The 26,985-nt window shown below is 42.3% G+C and overlaps 1 protein-coding gene across 8 annotated transcripts in view; it reads left to right on the forward strand.

Moving 5' to 3' along the window:
• Nucleotides 1-26,985, forward strand: part of LOC137241336 (apoptosis-resistant E3 ubiquitin protein ligase 1) — a 236,233-nt gene that overhangs the window by 148,721 nt on the left and 60,527 nt on the right. For 6 of the 8 annotated variants that reach the window (XR_010949966.1, XM_067768832.1, XM_067768830.1 and 3 more), the window contains 4 exons: nt 16,981-17,930; nt 19,664-19,862; nt 20,042-20,178; nt 20,236-20,671. Coding sequence is in view for 7 of the 8 variants with exons in the window: in XM_067768832.1 (XP_067624933.1) it covers nt 16,981-17,930; nt 19,664-19,862; nt 20,042-20,178; nt 20,236-20,671 (1,722 nt within the window). In the remaining variant the exon portion in view is untranslated. The remainder of the gene's footprint in view (nt 1-16,980; nt 17,931-19,663; nt 19,863-20,041; nt 20,179-20,235; nt 20,672-26,985) is intronic. The other 2 variants (XM_067768833.1, XM_067768831.1) reach the window with 1 other exon arrangement.

Genomic DNA, 26,985 nt, shown 5'->3' on the forward strand with positions numbered 1-26,985 from the left:
TGTTCCCACACCTGGCACTTAACAAGGGCATTCGCAATGGAAATAAATATCTCCAAGTGGCTAACCTACTGTGTACACCATACACTCGGATGAGCGCATGTCCGCAGATTAGAACCCAATCGTGAGCTGCTCAATTTAAAGGAAAACAAGTACGGGTAAATCAATCCCCTTTAAACACCACCTGTAAGGTTCTATTTATTACTGTGGGATACACTGAAGCCCCTGTAAACAAACTGTTATATGAATCATTATACCTGTCTTGATGTATATCCCGTAGTCATGGATGCTGTCAAAAACAAATAAGGTATCTATTGGGTTATTCGAAAAATATACATTTCCGGGAGACTTAGGGTCTTTACCGTTGGCCCAGCGTGGAGTGTCAAAAGAATTTTGATCTGCAATAACTTTAGCAGATATTAACACATTACAGCGGAAAAAGCCCAAGTGCTGCGTTGACCAGATCCAAATCATCCCTTATAACCACCTTTAATCTTTCCAGACTGGCGATACCCGTTTCTCATTTCTCTATTCATCCTTGACGCCGTTGAAAGTTGTTGAGTTAATCGTCTTGGTCGTACGGCCGCCTACGCGAAAGTCGAACTAAGCGATCTAAAATTGAATTAGTCGAGATCAACCCTCACACAGTAGCGCCGCAGACTGCCCGCTATCAGCAAGGCTCTTCTCAACTATAAATAAAATAAATGTAAGGCGCAATAACCTCCCGAGGCCGAGCTTCTCTTCCAATTGGCGACGTGCTCCTTTTAATTTCTCCTAAAGATTTGTGGGACGGGACCTACATGTGTTATGCCGATTCCGAACGGAAGATAAGTTTTCACTGAGAAGCTGCTCATGGCAGAAATGCACTCCGAGTGCTCGCCAAATCACTGATAAAGGGCGACCCTGCTTGATGACGCTTTTCCCGGGGCGTGATCCCAGGATCTTCGGTGTGTAGGCGGAGCACGCTAGCACAATTCCACGGCGGCCGCCGCTCTTATCAACTAGATCCAATTATACCTGTTCGGCCTGAGTGCGTCGTAAACCGGCAGTGGGTAGGCGCACAAGGGTCGGTCTTGGAGTGGATGGTGCGCTCAAAAGAAATAAATAAGAACACAAAGAGGAATTTCCTCGTTATAATAGTGTTTTATTAAGAGTGTTAGGAAATGTAGAGTGGATACAATATTACCTTGGTGTTGAACGTGACGGTGGCGATCTTGGGCGATGTGTGCTGGTTGGCGGTCAATCGAAAAAGAGGCCGGTTATCCCGTTGAGGACAACCGCTAAGCCGCGAGAAAGTCCTCTGGTATTAAGGAGGGGAAAAAAAGCTACACACACAACAACCCCCACATATACGTGCATGGGTGCTGACAACCCGCACACACACGTGCATGCGTATGAAGCGCATGCATGTGCATGCATGCACACAAATGCGGCGTGAGTGTGGGTGGCTGGAAATCTTATTAAAACGTTAGGGAGGGGCGCCGTCAATCAAGTAAAAGTTAGGCCTTGGGCCTAAACATGCCGCCCCCCTTGCGGTACGCAACATCACAGTCCGCCAAGGATCACCGACCGTGAAGAAGAGAAGAAAAAAAATAAAAAAACTTATAACTAATTATATCTAACTTAACATAAATGCCGGTCAGGCCGCCGGCTTGGCGGCACGCAAGATGGTCTGCGCAATGGGTGAGCTTGGTTGCTGATGCCTCTGTCATTCGGCACTTTTCCCGTTATGATTCAAGGCCTAAGCCAGGTTTGCCTAGAGCTAGGGATTGCGAAAAGAAGTAAGAAGATATACGTGTTCATATTTCTTGCCGTTTATTACAAATTCATTGGAAATTCTATGCTTGTGAATGTCGTATGAAGAAAATTCAATAAAAAAATAACTTATTGTAATGATACAAGATTTTAAACGCACACCTCCTGCGACTGTGTACAACAGAAATTCAATAAAATAAAAAGAATAAAAAGTGTAAAAATTCATGTTTCGGTCGTTACCGAACATTTTGCTGTTAGGCCTTCGCTGTGCCCGAGAGTACCCAACCGAAGATGGTACTCTGAGCTAACAAAGGGCCAAACGTGGTGGGCAGAATCCCTGGGAGTATTATCTCGGCATATACATCTGTGCCCAGGACGAGGCGGATCGGGGCGGATGAGTAGAACTGCGGATCCGCCAGACGAAGATGTGCGTACGGGGCTGCGATGGCACTGTCGATGCTGGTTGTGGGTGTCGTGTGCCGAAAATTCGCTACGACCGCAGCATGGGTCGCAATCCTTCTGTTCTGTCCGTGTCTTCCTCGGATGCGCAGCAGACATCCTGCTTGCCCGCCAATGTTGCTGGTAGGAAGTTGGAGCTCCTGGGCGAGCTCCTCCGAAATCACTGTGGTGGGGGAGCATCCGTCGATTAAGGCGCGAACGAGGTGTAGCCGCCCCCCTGCTTCTATTTTCACGACCGCGGTGGGGGTGATCGCTACCGTCGGTATCATGGTGGCGGTGGCAGCTGAATGCGGGGCTAGGAGCCCTGCCCGGAAGGCGGACACGGTAGTGAGCTGCAGCGAGTTGGATCCATGACTGCGATCTCGTGGTTGATGATGGGTGTGATATCTTTGTTGCAGGCGAAGAGGCCTTGTCTCCGCTCTGCGATCGCGCGGTGGTTGTCTTCGTTGAGAGTCCTTAGTTTGCCGGCGAAGAGACCGAGTCTCCGCTCGGCCGTCACGAACATGGCGCTGGACTGTAGATGTGTTGTGCTGGAGCCGCTTCCTTTCATGCTGCAAAAGCGGTCTAAACGATTTGGCTGCTGGTGTTGTGTTCGGGCGAAGAGACCGAGTCTCCGCTCCGGTTCGGTGGATTCGAGCTGGACGAAGAGGCCCAGTCTCCGTTCCAGCATCTGACGCATATAACGATATGGAGTCGTCAATCCGCTCACGGGGTGATTCCAGCTCCTCCTCAACTTGTACACTCCATGGCTTGGAGCGAGCTTCGTGGAGTAGCTGTTCCTCTTCATCAATCGAGGAGATGTGAAGCATCGTGTGATGTTTTTCGCCGCATTTTTTACATCGGCCTTGGCTTGGGCACGCGTTCGAGCGGTGGTCTAGAGCCAAGCAATTTCCACAGCAGCTCCCGCGGATCGCTAAGTAAAGACGCTCCTCGGGTTTTTTGGCCCGAAAGATGGGGCACAGGCGTATGGGATGTTGCTTAAAACAAGCGCGGCATTCCGACGTATAACGCATGACGTTCTTGGCAGCGCTTCGTTGCATAGCGGCAAAGCGACCCATTTTTCTGAAAGAAATGCAATATGTTTGACTGGGTCGAGTCATTCTCGAAAATGCGGGGGCGAGTGGTCCCTAGGTGTATTATTGGGGATTTGGGAAATTTTATTAGCGCGCGCATAAGGGGAAACATCTGTCGCTGCATAAAAAAAATATTCATATGTGGCGTGCATTATATGCATGGCCTCTTTCCCCGCACGTTATGTGCCTGGGTCTTTAGTGCCTTATGTTGTTTATTTTGTGTCACCCGGTAGCGTTTTAGTTGGCCACGGGCACACTAGTGCTGCAGAAAAAGAGCATTTACGATTTTTCGGTTCGCACATTCTGGTGCCGAACCGGGTAGAAAGTGTATAGCGTGGGTTCTTTTGAGTCGCTGTTATTTGTGTTGTTGGTGCTAAAACCCACCAACTTCCCTGCCCGCCACAAAAAAATGTTTGGACAGCAAAATTGTATGCGATGTAAAGAAAAAATAAAAAAAAATGTTCGTTTTGGATGAGGAGAATCATTTGTAGAATGTATCATTTTCCTCTTTTTGTATTACCTTTCGGTAATTTGTGAGAGTTGTTTATTCAATTTTTCCCCAAGTACGCTTCTAGTCCGGTTTAATTGATGGCCTTTAGCAAATGGCACGGTTCCCGAAGGGTATTTGGCTCCGGTACCGATTTTTCGAAAACTGGTTCTTCGGTACCCGTTTGCATCATTTTATGCATCCCTAATATAATGTAGATTTAAAACTCGGCATGTATGTACATACGTTGGTATAAGTATATGGGCAGTCAGTGCCCGTACTTTACCGCATTGGTAGTTTGACATACCTTTTTGACCCATTTTTCATTTTCTACTACTTCTGCTACTAACACTTAGATTCTACCAATATTTCAGTATTTTCGCACTGAAAACGCATACTGCGATAATTTTAAAGTATTGAATTGCAGAGCCCACCCAACTAACATTAGGAGGCGATACTGACCAAATCAGTAAATTTTGAAAAAAAAGAGAACTTAAACAGGAAATAAATTTTGAGTAGAGAAATATATTGACTGAGTACGCGAATATTCTCTGCGCTATTTTTCTCAGTTTTTTTTCTCTTTTGAATAATTTGAACGACAATAGGAAGTTTTACGTAAACGATAACATGCTGAAATTGGTTATTTTTCGGCGGTAATTTTGGTACCTTGGAAAATTGTTGTGGTAGGTAGACGTTTTGGGATGTGATTTATTTTGTGATTTGTTTGTTTTACTATAAATTGGGAATTTTTTGGTACCAATATAAACCGTAGTTATCGTTTTCACGAAACTTCTACTACCATTTTCCGTCTCCCAACATTTTGCCTTTAAAAAGGTCCGTGCACTGGTAAATATTTACCAGCAGCAAAGACAAACATATTGTGCACATTCATACACACCCGTGTATGGAATGTTAAATTCCTATGAATTGAAACAACGGGAAATGTATACAGTGATTTTCCGTTCTTTCATTTCATTTTTTACTACGGCGTGGCCTGTAGTAGTAAGTCATAAAGCAAAAATTAACATTGCTTGAGATCGTTTAAAAATTATGGGCAAGCCAGGATGCATGTGAATCATCGCCGCGATCAGCGTTGGGCTGATAAAGATTACGAAAAGGCGCATCCTTTTGATGGAGCATCTCATGCCAAAAGCATCGTACTCGAAAAAGTTGGTGTTGAAGCCAAAACAGCATAACTCTGCCATTTGTAAGTGCGTGAGGGTTCCACTTATCAAGAATGGTAAGAAAATGACTGCATTGTTGATTTAAAAATTTTATTTTTCACATTACTTGCAAACATTAGCAGGAGAAAACTTAACGGCAACCGCAACACATCAGAGTACTTCAGATATATGTATATTTAGGGCGCTTGGCAGCATCACTGGAGCTGCTGCTACCCCAACACCACCACCACAACCGTTGTTATTACCACCCAGTATATATATTCATCACCCGTTTTCTTATTGCCAGTATGATCTGTTGGCATCTCCTCCTAAATAATATCCGGATGCAGTGTCTCCACTTTTTGTTGATGATGATGCTGTTGTTGTTGTTTCTGCTGATGCTGCTGAGCGCCAGCTGCCAATGCGTGATTACGTTTTAGTGCCATCAATGCACCAACAACATTTCCACTGCTATTATTACTGCTTATAATGCCACTGTCATAATGTTGTTGTTGTTGTTAAGGTGTTGATGGTGCTGTCCACCGGACATAGCTGAATTTTGATTTGAAACATAGTATGGGCTACCGCTGCTTTTGTATTGATTGTGAGAATGGTTTGCCGTCGGTTGATGCACATTCTGAGTAGTGTTGTTGTACATAAGATCACCATCAGCAGCACGCTGCTCAATTGACATGCCCGGCGATCCAGGAGCCGATTGTAAAACGAAATCCTGCAATGGTAAACTCTCACGAGAGTTATCCATGTGACTCGGTGAGACTGGTGCCGAACGTGGCATGCCATACGGTGGACGAAAACCCTGACTGCTGCGTTGACGACGCTTCTTATAGCTATGATCAATCAATTTTGCGCCACTATCGGGATCAATGCGCCAAAAGCTACATTTGCCCGGTTCATCTTAATGCGTCATTGACAAAATCATTAAACTGCTGCAATTGAATTCCGAAGGCGGAATTCAATGTATCCAAATGAAATAAACCCACATTTGTTTCGGGTTCTGGACGAAATTACAATCTTGTGCCAATACCAACACAAGCAGCTAAATCTGGCTTTTTATATACAACAGCATGCTCGCAATGTAAAATAACTTTACCAGGTGCAATAATTTCAAACTGTTTCATTGTTGGGTCGTGCTTAAATAATTCACTTAAGTCAAACAAGCAAAAAGGTTGCTCGGTGATATTCGGTTATTTGCTAATTCTCGTGCTACATACAATATACATACGTTAAGAATAAGCTCCTTTGTGCATATATAGCGATCGCAAACAACTGGCTTGTTACTTCAGACACCAACAATCCAATACTGTTTTTCAACACACTACGGGGATCGGGTTCGCCACGTTACGATTTTGATTGGATTGTGTTAAGCAAAAGCAGTGTATTCGTAAATTGTATGTTAATTAGGTTACCTGTTGACTTTTGGTTTGTAGATCGGTTATCACTACTGTACAAATATATGCATAAATACAAAAGCTTCGATTTTATATGAAGGCTTCTAAATTGGTTACTCTCTTTTAAATTTAAGCTACTCCAACCCTGTTGCACATGCGTATTTTATTGCGCATTTGATTTTTGTCATAGATATACATAAGGTATGTATGGGTGTGCATGCAGCAGCTAGTAAACTTTCATTTTTCAGTAGCCGAGAGCTTACAGTAACGATATCTATCTGCAGATATACAGCTCTTTGTTACCACTGTTTCAGCCTTTTAAATTTAGCTGCTGCTTTTGTATTGTATTATTATTATTGTGATGTTTGTGACACCTTTTCCCACTCTTCGGGTGTATATGATTTCTGTGAGAATGCGTGAATTTCTTTTAACTCCCCAGCAAGCGCACTTTTCACTAAGCGGTGTTTCTGTAGCAAAGTCTTACCACGACTTACCAACTTACTTACCAATTGGTGATAGATATGGGCTCTTTTGCTCCCTTTTCGGTAGGGATGCGTAATGTACGATGAAGTTTATTGAGTACACCATTCGGTATACTAACATGTTTCGTTAATGATGGACGTCAAATTTTGAAAGAAGTTCTTAGGTTGTGATTTATTTATTGGGTATTTAATATTTTAAAAAGCTGGTGGTGGCCTAATTGTTGCTGTCGTTGTTAAATATGCTGATAATATATTAAAAGGTTTTGCCACATCATTCGCAATTGTTATATCGTGTGTAGCTTCACTATATATTTTTGATTTTAAATTTAACGTTAAGTTTTGCTGGAGGAGCAGGTTAAGTGATTGCATTAATATTCTTATGGTTATGATCCTAAAAAATCTGGACAAACAAATTCAACAACGACAGCTCCACAAAGGTCGCAGGCCCTTTTAGAGGCTGAGGAAAGCCTCTTGCCTAGGGTTTAAAATAATGGGAGTCTAGTGACACCGTGGGCCAGAGTATGAAGTCGAATATTTTATAAGGTTTTCTTATTTAATAGCGTAAATGTTAATGAAATGCAATTTCGAGTAATCACTGTTCGTTATTAAGAGCCGTTTGCTAAGAAATAATTTTGGCAATTCAAAGGTATCCTATTAGCCGTATGCGGTCAAATTTTATAGTGGAAACCATGAAAACAATCCAAATCTTAAAATTGTGCATGAATACTCTCTCGTGAAATGCGCAATTATAGACATAAATAATGTAAGGCACGATAACCTCGGAAGAGATTCTAAGCCGAGCTTCTCTCTCTAAATTTGTGTCGTGCTCCTCTTCTTTTGAGCCGACTCTGAACAGCATCTGCAAGGCAGATGAGCCCTTTTTGAGCGCTTCTCACGGCAGAATTACGCGCGGAGCGCTTGCCACACACTGCCGAGGGACGACCCCGCTTAGAAAACTTTTCTTCTAATTGAAAAAACTTGTTGTTGCAATGATCATTAGCAGTTAATGATTCACTGAGTGCAATAGTGAGTTTATCATATCGATTGCAGCATATGTCACTGCCAAACCTTTACGGCGTAGAGCGGTTACAATTTTAGGGCCAATAATTTCGCGGAAGCCTGGTAAAGTTGAAAATGCGGCATATTCAACTACTCGCAAGTAAATGTCTAAGTGCATGAAAGAATTGCTTCAATTTCAAGAATAGTCAAGTGTGCTGTTGAATCCAATGGATCTAAGGAGCACGGCGTAACTTCAAACATTGTGGGTATATTGGAAGTTTTATTGGGTGCCGCCGAAACAACGTCTTAGTGTGGCAGCAACAGCTGTAACCAGTCTCAGTGAGTGGGTGAGTTTGATTCAATTACTAGAGCTTTGTTCTTCGATGTGCAATCTGGACGGGTTACTTATACGAAGTAGGGAACCGGGGAATAATTCAATCCCCTTCAATGAAATGGTAGTAGACAAGTATCTTTGGTAGTTATAAATTTGATTTTGACAGAAGAGTCAAGCTTTTGTGCGGTCCTGTTACACAGGGAGTATTCACCCCTTTTAATCTGAAATTTCGGAAAGTTCTTGTCCGTCAAGTATTCATGGAAGCGTTCGAGGGGTTAGTGTTCCGGCTCGAGAATGTGCAAACCCACATGACTCCTTATCGATTCACAAAACATCGACCAGAAAATTAAGCCTCTCTTTCTAAACCTGTTGGCATTTATAAGTCTATTATTATTATATTTTGTAAAGGGATATGAATACATATTTAAATATGGCTGTCCCTATTCCTTGGACAAAAACTTTCGTTGGCCTCATGCCTTTGGCTGAGTGCATCTGCTTTCTGGGGCAGACCGTGGGTCTGAATTAGGGTTCTGGTATCCTCGCTGGGGGAAGCGAGTGACTGTGGGAAATTTAAAATATACAAAAGGCCGAAAGCCCTTAGATTCTGTGGCAGATCGGTTCGCCCTTCTGCGGTAGGCTTTTATGATGTCCTCGTTATGGGATAACGAGTGAGTGGGGTGGTTTCTGGTGTCCTCGCTCGGGGAGAGCGGGTGAATTGTGGGTTTGATTTTGAAAATGAAAAATAATTGTTTTGTGGCAGATGGGGATCTGCATTAGGGTGGTTGATTGGCCTCGGTGGGCGAGCGCCGGGTTTTGAAATTTTGAAAATTAAAAAAAAGATTATGGGCCGAGTGCCTTTGTTTTCTGTGGCAGACCGAGGGTCTGCGTAAAGGCTTTTCTCGTTATGGAACAACGAGTGAGTGGGATGGTTTTTTTTTTGAAAATGAAAAAATAGAATTTTGTGGCAGATGGGGGATCTGCGTGAGGGCTTTTCGGGTATCCTCGTTATGGGAGAACGAGTGAGTGGGATATTTTTTTTTTGTTAAGCGAAGCTTTTGGTCCTCGCACAATCTATCTCCGTGGGAAGAAGGATCAGTTTGACCAAAGGTCGTCTGACTTGACCCTTCTCGGTTATGAGGTCGACTACACGTACTCGGTTATCTTCTCCGGGGTGTACGTCGACGACTCTACCTAGCCTCCACTCGTTGGGAGATAAGTTTTCCTCTTTGAGGACAGCGAGATCTCCCACTTTTATATTTTCTTTGGGATGCTTCCACTTCACTCTTTTTTGAAGTTCGGATAGATATTCCACCTTCCATCGTTTGCAGAAAGTGTGATGGAGGGCTTTGAGTTTCTGCCATCGATTGATCATCGAGGCAGAGCTCTCACTGGAATCTGGTTCTGGTGGAGCCAGCAGGTGGCTGCCGGTTAGGAAATGTCCTGGGGTTAGTGGTTCCAGATCCGTTGGGTCATTTGACCCCGGACTGAGAGGGCGCGAGTTGAGGCACGCCTCAATCCGGCACAAAAGTGTTTGGAACTCCTCCATAGTATATTTGTGGGGAGAAGCGATCTTTTTGAAGTGGCTTTTGAAGCTCTTCACTCCCGCTTCCCACAAGCCGCCCATATGTGGAGCGCCAGCGGGAATAAAATGCCAAGTTAATGCTTGATGGCTATACTTGGAGACTGTTTTGTCTCGGCTTTCTGCCAGGAAGGCTTTGAATTCCGATCGTAGAGATCTGGAAGCTCCGACAAAGTTCGTACCATTGTCGGAGTAGATGTTCTTCGGACATCCTCTTCTCGCGATAAAACGTGAAAAGGCCGCGAGGAAGCCTGGGGTACTAAGGTCACTAGTGGCTTCTAAATGGATGGCCTTAGTGGAAAAACAGACGAAAAGGCATACGTAGCCTTTTGACAGTCGACATCCCCTACCGCGGTAGCTTTTGATGTCGAAAGGCCCTGCAAAGTCTACCCCGGTATTGGTGAACGCGCGGGTAAAAGTAGTCCGCTCGCAGGGAAGGGTCCCCATAAGTTGGGACTGTGCCTGCTTTCGGTGAATAATGCAGGTTTTGCAATTGTGGATGATGGCTCTGATCATGGTCTTGACATTCGGTATCCAGTATTGGGTTCGGATGAGACGGAGCATGAGCTGGTTCTCGCCATGAAGGGAGTCATGATGAGCCATCATAACTGTCAGGCGAGACAGCCTGCAATTGTAAGGCAAGATGATCGGATGACGCTCGTTGTATGACATGTCTTTTGACGCCCCTAGACGCCCCCCTGTTCTAATAATATCATCTTTGTCGATGTATGGGTTGAGTGACAGGATTTCACTCTTCCGATCAATAGGTTCCCTATTCTTTAATTTTAAATATTCGGTCCCGTAAAATTGTTTCTGGCAGACTCGTATTAATGCTTGAGTCGTTGCCTTAATCTCATCGGCTGAGATTATGCACGACTTTTCTTGGAACACTGCTTTGGTTTTAGGATGCGTTCTTTTATAGAATCTCCTAACATAAGATAAGACTCTCAAAGCCCGTGGCAAATCTGAAAATCGTTCAAGAATATCTGTATGATCTACCCTTGTCGTGGCATACGATTGTGCCCTCTTTTCCTCAACGGACGTGTTGTAATCGGCATCTTGTGCTGGCCAGTGAGAATTGTCTTCTTGTAGCCAAGAAGGACCCTGCCACCACAACGAATTGTTGACCAAATCTGACGCTAGTTGTCCTCTGCTGCCTAAATCCGCTGGGTTAGATTCCGAGTCAACGTGAAGCCAGTCCTTGTTACCGACCATATCGAGGATCTTGGTGATTCGATGTGCGACGAAGGTTGACCAAGTACAGGGCGGCTTGCGTATCCATGCGAGTACGATGGTTGAATCCGTCCAGAGGTGAACTTTTACTGGTCCCAAATGAATATTTCGGAATATTGATTCCATGATTTCTGCGAGCAGCACGGCGCCGCAAAGTTCTAAACGTGGTAGTGAGACGGTTTTCACTGGGGCTACTCGGGTTTTGGCTAGCAAGAGGTTTGTGAAAATTTTATCGTCCCTTTTTACGCGCATGTAGATTGCTGCTGCATATGCCTTTTCCGATGCATCGCAAAAACCATGTATTTCGATGTCGTCCTCGGGCGTAAAATTTACCCATCGCGGTATCCTAATGTTATCTATTTCGTTATAGTGTTGGGTGAAATTTTCCCACCGTTCTAAGGTAGTTGGGGAGACAGGTTCATCCCACCCGGTGCCCTCTAACCAGATGTTCTGCATTAGTATTTTTGCTACTATGACCATTGGTGCAAGCCAGCCTAAGGGGTCGAAAAGTTTGGCTATAGCGGATAGGATTGCGCGTTTGGTGATGTTCTCGCCATTCTCTAAAATTCCTGCGGTGAAGTAAAACATGTCTGAATGCGCGTTCCATCGTATTCCGAGTGCCTTCACCGAGCTAGCCTCTTCAAACGCTAGGAAGTCCTCGCTGAGCAAATCCGTTTTGGGGATGTCCTGAAGGATTTCCTCACAATTGGATGTCCACTTGCGCAATGGAAAGCCAGCTGAGTGTAATGCTTCGCGAATCTCGTTCCTTGCTTTGATAGTTGACGCTATTGTATGCCCTCCAGATAAAACGTCGTCGACATACATACTTTCTCGTAATATACCCGATGCTATTGGGTGCGTGTTTTCTACATCATCAGCCAATTGTAGAAGTGACCGTATCGCGAGGTAGGGGGCGCAGTTTACACCAAAGGTAACAGTCTTCAGTTCGTAAAGACTGATGGGTTCGTTGGGGGATGTTCGATGAACAATTCTTTGAAATTTGGCGTGATTATCGGTCACCCAAATTTGCCTATACATCTTTTCTATGTCACTATTAAAGACAAAGCGGTACAGTCTCCAGAATTAAAATAGGCAAGTCTGCTTGGAGTACTGGACCTGGGTGGAGTATGTCGTTTAGACTAATGCCATTTGCTGTCGGGCTTGACGCGTTGAAGACGACGCGCACTTTGGTAGTGGTACTTTCCGCTTTTACAACGGCGTGGTGGGGCAGGAAATAACTATCGGAATCGTCGGATGGAATATTGTTTTTGATTTTTCTCATATGTCCAAGCGTTTCGTATTCAGATAACACCCGAACATATTCTTTCCCTAACTCTTGGTTTTTCAGTAATCGCCCCTCATTTCTGAAGAATTGTGAACATGCGCGCTTTAGGGACGGTCCTAATTTAATATTCTCAGGGTAATCCTGCCTGAATGGTAGCGAAACTGTATACCTCCCATTTTCATCCCGTTTTGTCGTTTCCTTAAACAGTTTTTCACAATATCTTTCTTGTTCATTAAGCATTTTATTTTTGGGAACATTTTCTATCTCCCAGAAAGCTTTTAATTGGTTGTCCAATGCAACCTCGTTATAAAATGACATGATGCTCTTCGTTGGACTCGATGCGTCGATGCGACCGGTTAGTATCCAACCGAACACTGTCTCTTGGGCCAGAAGTGTATTTAGTACATTCTTTTTCAGACCGCTCAGTATAATTTGGGGATATATGTCTCCTCCAAGTATGAGGTCTACGTCTTCGTTGATGTAGAACCTCTTGTCTGCCAACACCAAGTCTGGGAATGCCTGCATAGTCATGGCGTTGATATGGCAGGATGGAAGATTCCCAGTGAGTTTGGCTAGGACTAGAACGGGTGTAGTCAGGCTGAAGCAGGCATCCACTGGTGAACGTAATTCAATTTTGGATGCCTCTTTCACCTGAGCTGACACCGCATTTGTGATGCCTGAAACTTGGGCATGCATTTTCCTCGCTGGCAAATTGATTCTGCGTTTCAGTCTTTCAGTTATAAAGGAACATTCAGACCCTGAATCAATTAATGCCCGCGCGGAGAAGTCGGTACCATTATGGTGAATGTGTACGCGAGCAGTTCCTAATAGCACACCTGTGCTGGAATTCGTATGACAGGATGTTACATTTTTGTTCCCGTTTGAACCTGGTTTTTCTGATTCCTGTCTCGCTAATGCCTGTCTAGAAGTAGAGGGCCTATTATCGTAGGAGTGTTGGGGCGGGTTGTAGGTGGTGTTTTTCTGTAGGGTATCCGCATGCAGGAGCGTATGGTGACGAGAGTGGCACGTATTGCAGTTGTAGGAACTGGTGCATCTGGTCACTGTGTGTCCTGGGGATAGACAATTCAGACAACCACTTGTAGATTTTATGAATTTAATCCTTTCTGGAGGGGTTAACTCGCAAAAGCGTGAACAGTTTCGTAATCTGTGCTCTGCGGACTTGCACATTTTACACATTGCCTTTGACGTCGGTCTGGATACCTTTGTTTGAAAGGCACCAAGTCTTTTCGTAGGGGGTTCTGTTGACTGTCGCGACGCGTTTAGTTTTTGCACTTTCGAAGTGGCATGCCCTGTAAAACCAGACACTGTTTCAAGTGTCTGAAACCGATTAGACAGGAATTTATCCATATCCTCCCACTTGGATATGTCCATTTTATGATCTATACTTTGCTCCCATAGAGCCAACGTGCTCTCTGGTAGCTTGGTTGAGCAGAGATAAGTCAGGATTGCATCCCAATTGGAAGTGTCAATTTGGTGGCATTTGAGGGACGAAATACAATTATTTATATCATTTTGCAGCTTTTTTATTGAACTGCCACACTCACTTTCTACCTTTTTTAAGTTAAATAAAATTTGTAGTTGTGTGTTAACTAAGATACGTTTGTTTTCGTATCTTTCACACAAGTTTTTCCAGGCCATCTCGAAACCTTCATTTGTGAGAGGGCATTTTTTAACGATATCTTTTGCTTCGCCCTGCGTTTTGTTGTTGAGATGGAATAACTTTTCCACCCCTTTCAAACTAGAATTGTTTATATATATTGCCGTGAAAAGGTCGCGAAAAGTTGGCCAAGACAGATAATCCCCTTTAAAAACTTCCGTATCGCAAGCAGGGAGGCGAATTTTATGCCCATGAGGTTCTTGCTCAGGGTTGACGTTCTTTTCATCCTTCTTATATTTTTCTGCCTCAGCAGATATAGACGCTGAACATCGCACGTAGATTGCGTATGCTGCCTTTTGCTTCTTTCTGATCGCCATAACGTCATCCGCTGACACCTCATCAGATCCCAATAGCGAATCAAACGCAGACTTTACCTTATTCCACAAGAGCCGCAACTCTTCCTGCTGTATTGCAAGGGTGTGTTTGCTATGGTCGCTCTCCGGAATAAGGCTGTAATCTTTATCAAACTCTGCGATTGATTCTGCTAAACGGATGTAGGTTTCCATTGTTTTATTTACGTTTATTAACGAGAAAATTTCCGATTAGAAAAATAGAACTCTTCTGAGTTAATATGCCTGCCCAGCCCTAAATAAAAACTATTGAACTTCGAGTTTATTATTTACTTTGTTTATTGCAGACTTTTTGTCTTGGTAGCGACAACGAAAAGGGTTTATTTTTGGACTTTTTGTCACAGCAGTGAAAAATAGCAAACGATATTATGTACAAACTTTTTGTCTCAGCGGCAACAACAAAAAAGGGACCACTCGCCACCTCCACAAATAATGGGTGTATTTTTGAGAAAGTGAAAAAATGCGTGCAATATACGAAACTAAGCGCAAGAAAAAAGTGTAAAAAGTGTTTAAAAAGTGAAGTGAGCATTAATTTTTTTAATTAATTAATTAAATTGAACTTGATTTCGTGTTTGTGATGTGCAAATAAACAACAACAAAAACCTATTTAGTATGGTGCGGAAAGTGAGGTTAGGTTACCCTCTTCCTTGTGTTGTGTCTGGAAAACCTTACCACTGGTGGGGGGATAGACCAGATAATCACAAGGACTGAAATAAATTAACAAATCAAGTGGTTTAACTTTTAAAATGGAAAAATGGTGCCCACTAAGTAATTTCACTTTTTACACTTCTTCTCGATTTCAATATTTCGCGCACAACACAGGTGTTTTCTTTATTTTTCTTCAATAACACTTAAAAAAAAATGGCAAGAAATATAACACTTACTTCTCTTTGTGCTGTGGCTCCGGTATTTGTATAATATAATATAATCCCACTTTTCTCGCTGTTGTGTTTGGCAAATAAATCCTTTGATGAGTTTTTGTGGCAATTCGCAAGTTTTGTAGTAGGCAAAATCCTTCGGCAAAAGTTTTTGAGGTTGATAAATTGTGCTGTGTTGTGGACTGTATAACAAAGAGGCGCTTTTAGTTCCTGGTGAGGAGGACCAATGTTCGGCCTGAGTGCGTCGTAAACCGGCAGTGGGTAGGCGCACAAGGGTCGATCTTGGAGTGGATGGTGCGCTCAAAAGAAATAAATAAGAACACAAAGAGGAATTTCCTCGTTATAATAGTGTGTTATTAAGAGTGTTAGGAAATATAGAGTGGATACAATATTACCTTGGTGTTGAACGTGACGGTGGCGATCTTGGGCGATGTGTGCTGGTTGGCGGTCAATCGAAAAAGAGGCCGGTTATCCCGTTGAGGACAACCGCTAAGCCGCGAGAAAGTCCTCTGGTATTAAGGAGGGGAAAAAAAGCTACACACACAACAACCCCCACATATACGTGCATGGGTGCTGACAACCCGCACACACATGCATGCGCTTCATGCGCTTCATACGCATGCACGTGTGTGTGCGGGTTGTCAGCACCCATGCACGTATATGTGGGGGTTGTTGTGTGTGTAGCTTTTTTTCCCCTCCTTAATACCAGAGGACTTTCTCGCGGCTTAGCGGTTGTCCTCAACGGGATAACCGGCCTCTTTTTCGATTGACCGCCAACCGGCTCGAAGGACCAATGTTCGGCCTGAGTGCGTCGTAAACCGGCAGTGGGTAGGCGCACAAGGGTCGATCTTGGAGTGGATGGTGCGCTCAAAAGAAATAAATAAGAACACAAAGAGGAATTTCCTCGTTATAATAGTGTTTTATTAAGAGTGTTAGGAAATATAGAGTGGATACAATATTACCTTGGTGTTGAACGTGACGGTGGCGATCTTGGGCGATGTGTGCTGGTTGGCGGTCAATCGAAAAAGAGGCCGGTTATCCCGTTGAGGACAACCGCTAAGCCGCGAGAAAGTCCTCTGGTATTAAGGAGGGGAAAAAAAGCTACACACACAACAACCCCCACATATACGTGCATGGGTGCTGACAACCCGCACACACACGTGCATGCGTATGAAGCGCATGCATGTGCATGCATGCGCACAAATGCGGCGTGAGTGTGGGTGGCTGGAAATCTTATTAAAACGTTAGGGAGGGGCGCCGGCAGTGGGTAGGCGCACAAGGGTCGATCTTGGAGTGGATGGTGCGCTCAAAAGAAATAAATAAGAACACAAAGAGGAATTTCCTCGTTATAATAGTGTTTTATTAAGAGTGTTAGGAAATATAGAGTGGATACAATATTACCTTGGTGTTGAACGTGACGGTGGCGATCTTGGGCGATGTGTGCTGGTTGGCGGTCAATCGAAAAAGAGGCCGGTTATCCCGTTGAGGACAACCGCAAATCATTAAATATGCATATGTTCGCATAACTTCGTGGATTAGGGGAGTTGTCAGCTTTTGGCCACATAATCGAGCGCTATTGAGTCAGGCTACGAAGCGTTTATTAATGAAGAGGGTCTCTCCCAGAACTTATACTACTCGACATTGGAGGGAGAAGAACTTTCTCAATTGTTATTATTTTGTGCTCGCTTAATCCAGCCATGATTGTTACTTAATAACTGAATCATTTCTATCCTTTAAATATTTATAAGTAGGTCCTTTTATTTGTTATCTCTATCATAAATCGCAAATAAAGACATTTTCCCATTCCCTTTCATTGCAGGTATATCTTCATTGTCCAGTTGCGGTGATCCCGAGCGTTTGCCCGAATTGCCACCGGGCGATGAGCAACGCCTACAACGTGCCGCTTTACATTTACAACAGAAACTCATTTTACGCGAATGGTTACGCGATCATCGCCTACATCATCACTATCAACGCCTCCTTGCCGTCGAAGTAGCATCTCTCGAAGATGTATATTGGCTAGAGGACTCACGGGCCAGTAAAGTACTTGGTAAAGATTGGCAAATATGGTCGCAAGCACGACAAAATCTTCCAACATCCAAAGCACAATTGGATGCACTCAAAGCACAACTCTGGTCGACAGTTGTTAAATCAAGTCAACATCAAGATGCCTGGACGTGGGGTGGCATGTTGGTGGTATCCGTATCGGTAGCCGGTCTTGTAACACTTGCTGCCATGACACAACCATCATTGGCGCCAGAAGCACGCCATTCATTATTACAATACGTAACGGGAAAATATTTACAACCCGCTAATTGTAAAGTGCAATGGGATTGGAAAGATCCTATCGCGGTTGGTGGCACAATGTGTTTCGTTGTACGCTTCTTTCAGCGCAACGGACAGCCTTATCCCATCTGTGATACAGATCAGTTTTTCGTTGAAGTCACCGAGGGTACACGTAAGGTTGTTACTATTAGTGAGCTTGGCTCATCTACAGACCCAAATAATGCGAATATAGCAAAAATCAAATTTACTGTGCGCACAGCGGGTCAATATAAAATTTCGGTACTAATCGGTTCGAGTCATATTGCGGGTTCACCATTTACAAAAACGTTTGTGCCAGGACCAATTGATGCGCGTCGTTCGCGTTTTATACGCCCAGCTAGTACGGTGATATGTTGTACGGGCGCACCCACAATGTTACATATTGAGCCACGTGATGAGTTTGGCAATGCGTGCAACTTCGAAGAGAATGAAGATCCGGTGAAGGTATTTACTAAATTATGTGGTTACATTTTAACAGGCCATCAACACAAAAGTGTTGTAACCTTAGACTAAAAACGCGTATTTTACATTCTTTTATCTTTCTTATTTACGAGGTGGGACAAAGGTTTTTATACCCGCTGTACTTGTTCACAGGGTATTATAACTTTGATTGGATAACGGTTGGGTGTACAGGTATAGATAATAAAGGAATCGAGATAGATATAGACTTCCATATATCAAAATCATCAGTATCGAAAAAAATTTGATTGAGCCATGTCCGTCCGTCCGTCTCTCCGTTAACACAATAACTTGAGTAAATACTGAGATATCTTCACCAAACTGGTACACGAGCTTATCTGGACCCAGAATTGAAAACGAGCGAAATCGGATGAAAACCACGCCCACTTTTTATATATATAACATTTTGGAAAACACAAAAAACCTGATTATTTATTAAATAATACACCTAGAATGTTGAAATTTTACACGTGGGCTGATATCGAGACTCTTGATAAATGTATGTGGCACCGCCCACTTGTGATAAAATCAATTTTACAAATATTATTAATCGTACAAAATTCGGCAGAGAGGCTGCCTTTACTATAAGAGGAATCCTCTGAAGAAAAATTAACGAAATCGGTTAAGGGCCACGCCCACTTTTATATAAAAGATTTTTAAAAGGGTCGTGGACGAAAATATTAACTTATATCTTAGCGAAAAAGAGCTTTGTATCAATAAAATTTTACTTTCTAGATTGAATTATAACATTAAATTGGAAAACACTAAAATATTTGAAAATGGGTGTGGCACCGCACCTTTTTTGTCTAAGCAATTTTCAATGTTTCCGGAGCCATAACTCGAAGAAAAATGTACATATCGCAACAAAATTGGGTACACATATTTTCCTTATACCAGGAAATATTTCTAGTCAAACTGGCTAAGATTGGTTGAGGACCACGCTCACTTATATAAAAATGACTTTAAAAAAGGTCGTAGGCAAAAATAATAAGGTAAATCTTAGCGAAAAATGATTTTGTACTAATCGTATTTTTATTGTTCTGTTATATATTTATTTTAAAATAAACAATAGGAAAATCCCCATATCTGAAGGAAAACTGCATTATTACCCGCTCAAAGTCATTGGTGTTAGCCTCTGTATCCTTTTTGCTTCTTTTAAAAGAAAATTAGTTCAAAATATAACCATATGTTTGTATATGTATTATTGCGCAGCCTTGTAACACTATTAAGCACACAAAACAAGCAACAACAGCATTTAAAGTGTACAGCTGGGTATGTAATGTTCGGTTTCACCCGAACTTAGACTTCCTTACTTATTTTATAAGTCTTTACTCAAGTTGTGGGGAAATCCAGAATGTATGTAAGTGTAAATGTGTAATCAGAAATCAGGTAACGGAAATGAACGAAATCAGAAAGAAAAAATCGAGTAATAAATAAAGGATAATGGGAAAAGGGAAAGAAATAGGAAAGGAAAACGGAAAAGTAAAAGGAAAAGAAGGGAAAAAGGGAAGGAAAAGAAATATGAAAAGAGATAATACCGAACGAATCTGGGACGTACAACAGATCGAAACCGAAACTGCGACTAAAACCGGGACCGAAAGCGTATAAATATTACGATATCTGGACTTTAGCGTATTTCTCATCAGAACGAAAATATTAATATAGAGGCAACTATTTGCTAAATAAATATTTCATGTTGCTTTTTTTCCATGGTTTAGGGTTATCGTGTTGAGATATTCGATTTGAATGGTCAACCCATTGAGAAATTACATCACGCTATTACCTTCACCTATGACCATGCCAATACGCGTGTGGCCGTGACTGCGCTATTCCCGGATCCGATATGTTTGCGCGCTGTCATTAGCTACCTCGAGCAGAAGTTACCAAACGGCGATTTTGACATAATTGTGTTAAGTGGTAAGTTGTGCAGCAAACCAATAGCCACATGTAAGCATATCAACTACACCGAACACGGAAGTGTATGCTAATTGTAATAAATACGATTGCACCTACATAGTTTTACTAATTCATTTTAAATAATTGTTTAAATTTTTATTTCCATTTGCACTCACTCTCAACCGATTGAAATTATGCAGGCAGCGATACAACGCTCGTGCACAAAAATATCGCGTCACGCAAACACAACATTTGCTATGAAGCCAAATTGTTAAGCATCTATGGGACGCCGCGCAGTAAACCACGAAAAGTTCTATGCTACGTAGGACCCAAGCAAGTGAGTGGGAATAGCTTTGACGCTGCAAAAAACAATTCATCAAATTTTAAAATGTAGAATTCGCTAATATTTCAGGTTACCATCAAAGAGCTGATATTGAAATTTATACCCAAGCGCATTGCGACTTTTCGCTTATGCCCGTCGACCAAATTCCATTTTTTGCCGAATTTGGCTACGCAACAACATGGTCCGGTGTTTATCATAGATGATGGTGCGCAGCCAAAAATTGAATTGGCATCGCGTGATCGTAATATAATTGCTGCAACCTTTACACATTTCTTATTGAAGAACATAGGCGGCTCGGAAACTTTTAAGGATAAGCAAGACTTTTTCTATCATGAAGTGCGCAAGTTTCATGCGAGTTATTATCACGAAAAGTTGGCATTGAAAGTGAATCGTGAAAAGATACTCGAAAGCAGCATGAAAGCTACTAAAGGATTTTCAGTATCCGATTGGTGTGGTAACTTTGAGGTTACATTTCAAGGTGAACAAGGTGAGTATTAGTTGATTGTTACTACGACTCTGTTAAAGAGTAGTTCGCCTTAATTCTGATATAGACTTTTATATATCAACATGATCTGGGCGAAAAAAGAAATTCATTTAGCCATGTCCGTCCGTTCGTAAACACGATAACTTGAGTAAATATTGCAGTATCTTAATGAAATGTTTCGATAATTCATTACCAAATGATGAAACTTGGTAGGGTTGACCTTATGATGCATAATAGAAAATTAATAAAATTTTGGACGATGGGCGTGGCACCGCCCACTTCTAAAAGAAGATAATTTAAAAGTTTTGCAAGCTGTAAATTGGCAGTCTTTGGAGATATCATGATGAAATTTGGCAGGAACGTTACACCTATTACTATATGTGCTCTAAATAAAAATTAGCAAAATCGGATGACGAATACGCCCACATTAAAAAAACATTTTAAAAGTGAAATTTTAACAAAAAATTTAATATCTTTACAGTGTATAAGTAAATTATGTCAGCATTCAACTCCAGCAATGAAATGGTGCAACAAAATACAAAAATAAAAGAAAATTTCAAAATGAGCGTTTTATGTGGGTACATGTTTCTATCAAGACGTGGTGGTGAACAGGCATGCTGGCGAGCCCTGGCTAGCTCGTCGGTTGGGGGGCCTTTCCACCCGCTTGATAACACTAACATTAACAAAATTTTTATTTATCATGCCTGGTTATATTTGTTTCCTTGGGTAAGGATGGGGTGAAATAAAAAGGTGAAGGAACCCGGAACAGAAAGTAAGAGGAAGGGAAGAGAAAGTAGGAACTGGGTGAAGAAAAGATGAAGAAAGAAAAAATCCTGTTCTGTCCGTTGGAGTCGACCCTCCCCTCCTGGGTCGTTTCTTGCGCAACCTTGGGCGTCGCCTTGACTCCAGTGTAGAGATATACGCCGCCGCCGCCGATTTGCCGAATGTCAAAAATATTGGCGCGGGGGCGGCGGCGTTCGGCGCGTTACTATATTGTCTACTCTTTTAAGACTGTCTAGGCCATTTGTTCATCTCGAAAATTGGTCCGATCAAGGGATGCGCACCACTGCCAGTTATAAAAATCTAATTGCAAAATTTAATACTTTCTAACCGTTCAAAAGTTATTTGAGAAAACAGGCGATTTCAATGCCAGCTTAACACGGATTTCGTATCACCGAATTTTCATTTTTCATTTCATTTCAAAACTTAAAGAAAAGTTATATAATAAATTTAAATGCTCACTCAAAAAATTAATAAAGTACAATGAATTTAAGTAAAATGTCCCAAGTCGAAAATATTGTGGCGAATATGAGTGACACTAATAGCGTTTTCTTTTCTGAAATAAATTGTTGCCTAAGTAAATGGTAAAGCCTTAATAGTGTTACTCCTACCCCAGAAAATATTCAACATTTATAAAAAAAAAAAATAAAAAACAACATTCAACATTTATAGTGCATACAAATAACATTTCATCTCACCGCATTCACTCATATCTCAAATCACACAAGAAGATTGCGAATGTAAACATTAGATCATCTCTTTTTTATGGGCAATCCTTACGTCATTTTCCTTTACCTCTTGTTTTTTCTCTCTTTCTTTCATTCGCTCAAACAGTCAACTGTGACGTAGCTGCCCAGAACGAAGCAATTTTGAACTAGTGAATGCGCAATCTGGTAGATGATCTGTGCACTCATATTAACAGAGTATATGTGGAACTCAAGAGCGAATTGAGAGTTTCATAGAGTTGGACTGCCACACCGCCATTTTATACAGGATAAAAGTGTAACGCTTTTGCGTTGCGAGCAGGCAAGAATTTTCACAAAAGAACGAAATACCCCGTAAAGCCGTTGCCTGTTTTTTAGAATAGAACAACAACCCTTGCGCGGCGTACAAAAAGCGTAACACTATAGCCAGAAAAGAAAACGCTATAAGTGATACTCACATCCCTAGTCTGATGCTAAGTAAATAAAGTCACAACAACAATAAAGCAGACAGTCACTTGTATCTACATAAACGAATAAAACATTATGTCTACACATATGTACGTACACGCAGCAGAGAAGAGATGCACAAACACATGCAGATATGTTATCTGAGATGTTCCCAAAAGTATGCAATTGAAATTGTTGAAGTGTCGCTCACAAATATACGCATATGAGAAGCTATATACGTGCATCTGTAGTTATAATTATATGACGGCAACTAAGTAAATTCCGGAAGCGCCTAGAAGATGCCACGAGGAAATCACAGAGTATAAAAGCACAAGCGGTAGAGGCGCTATAATCAGTTTCAGTTACGCACGCCATCTGTCGGGCAATATATCAGTTTCATTTAAGCTATCAGACAGTTTGGTTATTAAGCAAGCTAGTTGCAAAGTATAAGTGCTATTGTGAAGTACTTTAATAAAGGCCATTTTTCCATTATTCAATATTAATAAAAATAAATGTAAGGCGCGATAACCTCCGAAGAGATCTAAGGCCGAGCTTCTCTTCCAATTTGCGTCGTGCTCCTATTGATTTTCCCTACAAAGCCGGACGGGACCTACATGTTTTATGCCGACTCCGAACGGCATCTGCAAGGCAGATGAGTTTTCACTGAGAGCTTTTCATGGCAGAAATACACCCGGAGCGCTTGCCAAACACTGCCGAGGGGCGACCCCGCTTAGAAAAATGTTCTTCTAACCTTATTTCTAAAATTTTGATGTTGCTTTGCCTGGGGTTTGAACAGGGGGCATACGGTGTGGTAGGTAGAGCACGCTACCATCACACCACGGTGGCCGTTGGATTTATTTATTCAACAGTTTAGTGATTCGAACTTAGCAGAGGGTTGCAAATAAGAGGATTTGCAGTAAATTCGTTACAATTGGTGTCAGAAGAGGAATCGTTGAATAAATTCCGAAGACTTCGAATACAACTTGGACATGCCAAAGTTAAGTGAATTGAAGATCCAGCAACTGAAGAAGGAGTTGGAGAGCCGTAAATTGAATACAACCGGCATTAAACTAGAACTTTAGGAACGACTACGACAGGCAATGGAATTAGAAGGAATTGACGTGGAAGAGGATGACTTTCATCTTGATGGCGGGGAAACAACAAAAATGGAAGAAACATCGCAGACAGCTACGAGCACAGACTTGAACATGATTTTGGCTGCAATATCTGCTCAAACATCGACAGTGTCATCTCAACTGGAAAACAGAAAACATATATGGCATCCCAACTGGAATCACAGGAGACACGTATTACATCAAAGATGGAAACTCATCTGGAAGAACAAAAGACAAATATAACATCTCAACTGGCAGAACAGAAGACATATATGGTATCCCAAATGGAATCACAGGAGACACGTATATCCGAAATGTCGTCACAAATAACATCCAGGATTGAAACACAGGGGGCACGTATATCCGAAATGTCGTCACAAATAGCATCCAGGATTGACGCACAGGAGGCACGTATATCCGAAATGTCGGGACAAATTTCAGCACAGGTATCATCGCAGATCTCTGCACAACTAGAAGCCCGTATGGACGAAAAAATAATGAAGTTTGAGAACATAATCGAGGCTGAGGTAGATGCTTTAAAAGGTCGTATACAGGAGCTGCAACTAAATCGCTCAGTTATTTCAGCAAGCAATACGAAGGTAAAAACACCATCCTTTGACGGTTCTGTTGCTTTCCAGGTCTTCAAGCTACAGTTTGAGAAGACCGCAGCAGTGAACAACTGGAATGCGGAAGATAAAGTTGCTACACTGTTCGTGGCATTGGAGGGGCCAGCAGCCGAAATCCTACAGACGATTCCCGAAGGAGAGCGGAACAACTCTGAAGCATTGATGGCTGCTGTTGAACGACGTTATGGAAGCGAGCATAGAAAACAGATATTCCAAATTGAGTTACAAAACCGCTACCAAAAAGCAAATGAGACATTGCAGGAGTTTGCTTCAGATATTGAAAGATTGGCTCATCTTGCAAATGCGGATGCACCCGTGGAATACACTGAAAGGGTAAAAATCCAGAGCTTCATAAATGGTATACGAGATGTGGAAACGAAGCGGGCTACATAAGCGAATCCAAAACTAACATTTGCTGAAACGATATCGCATGCACTGACTCAGGAAACAGCCTCACTTTTGAGTAAGCCAGCGTACAAAGCTCGCCGTGTGGAAGTAGAAAGGCCAGAGTGGGTAGACGCTATATTGGAGGCGCTGAAAGGATCGCAAAAGCGGAGCGGAAGAGTTATCAAATGCGAGAAGCCCGGTCACATTGCACGTCATTGCGATATTGGTCCTAATAGTTCCAATAATGTGGGTGGCCGTAAACGCAATGCTGGAGGAGATGAGCAAGAGCGAGTAAGATGTAGAGATCGAGAGCTAGATCCAGCTATTGAATGCCCTGTGATATCTGTGTTGCAAATTGGTAGAAAATCGAGCAGTCTTACCGTCAGAGGGAATGTGGATGGTAAAGAACGTGTACTGACTGATTTGACTTGATTCGATCTGATTTGGTCTACAGGAGAGTAAAGCCATTACCTGGATCAAGGTTGCGTACGGTCACTGGCGAGTATACCCAAGTCCGGGGAGAAGTGATCTGTGAAGTCTTAATTGGGAAGGTCATGGTTTTACACAAATTCGTTGTAGCGGAGATTGTTGATGAAGTTATATTGGGAGTGGATTTCTTGGTTGACCATGACATCAAGATCGATATGCAGAGAAGGGTGATGCGTTATGAGAACCAAGATGTGCCACTTAACTTCAGTTTGGAAAAAGGGTTCAGCAGTAAGCGAGTGCTGGTGGGGGAGATTCGACAGAGACCACGAAAGTCAAGGAAAGTAGATCGAGCAAAGGTTGATGGATCGAATGGGCCAAATGAAGCGAAGTCAAAGGTACCTGCGAGAAAAACACTGGCATTGACAAACCCTAATGGACGCACTAAAACGACTGAAAGAATTTTCCAGAAGGAATGCAAGGGTGGTTTCAAGCCAGCGCGCACTACTGTTGTGAAACGTCAAGACGATACTGATGATGCAAAGTCAATCCGTCAAGATCAAGCTCTGCGAAGTAGTTCTTCATTGGCCAAGCAACAGAGTGTGAGGGAACGGCCCAGGGTAATGAGAAGTAAGATGAAACACAGGTATGACAAGAACTTTAATTCGGAAGGTTTCTTGGAGGGAAATTTGGTACGGCTATACAACCCTCACCGGCGGAAAGGTGTTCCATCCAAATATCGGTGCAGCTGGGAAGGCCCGTACAGAGTTGTGAAGAGGATCAGTGATGTCATCTACCGCATACAAACAATTGGGAAACCATGAAGTAGTGGTTCATTTGGAGATGCTAGCAGCGTTTAGATCGAGAGATTTGTCTGATCGGGACGATCAGACTTAGGTGGTGGGCAGTGTGACGAATATGAGTGACACTAAGTGATACTCACATCCCTAGTCTGATGCTAAGTAAATGAAGTCACAACAACAATAAAGCAGACAGTCATTTGTATCTACATAAACGAACAAAACATTATGTCTACACATATGTACGTACACGCTGCAGAGAAGAGATGCACAAACACATGCAGATATCTTATCTGAGATGCTCCCAAAAGTATGCAATTGTAAATGTTGAAGTGTCGCTCACAAATACACGCATATGAGAAGCTGTATACGTGCATCTGTAGTTATAATTATATGGCGGCAACTAAGTAAATTCTGGAAGCGCCTAGAAGATGCCACGAGGAAATCACAGAGTAAAAAAGCACCAGCGGTAGAGGCGCTATAATCAGTTTCAGTTAAGCACGCTATCTGTCGGGCAATAGATCAGTTTCATTTAAGCTATCAGTCAGTTTCGTTATTAAGCAAGCTAGTTGCAAAGTATAAGTGTTATTGTGAAGTACTTTAATAAAGGCCATTTTTCCGTTATTCAATATTGGAGTTAATTATTCAACAGTTTAGTGATTCGAACTTAGCAGAGGGTTGCAAATAAGAGGATTTGCAGTAAATTCGTTACAATATTTTCAAATTGTCCTCAAGTTGTTAAAAAAGCTAGTTACCTGAAAAAGGTGCCGAATTCTATACCCCGATTGGCTGAAAGAATAAGTGAAATCAGTGATGCAAAATCTTTTAGTGGGCTCCAGTGTTTAAATTCTCTTTTGAAATTACTCTCAGCTCTTACTTAAGTTGCCCATACATTAGCGTGGGTCGATTTGTATTGACGAAAGTTAACCGATATCGCGCCATCAATTTTTCGATAGGATTTGGGCTCAGGAAAAAAAGTTCCACTACGCATACCAAAAAATATAATTTTTAAGCGTGCGAAATTTCATTTTT

Source organism: Eurosta solidaginis, chromosome 2 (genome assembly GCF_040869045.1).
Source record: "Eurosta solidaginis isolate ZX-2024a chromosome 2, ASM4086904v1, whole genome shotgun sequence".
Taxonomy (NCBI): domain Eukaryota; kingdom Metazoa; phylum Arthropoda; class Insecta; order Diptera; family Tephritidae; genus Eurosta; species Eurosta solidaginis.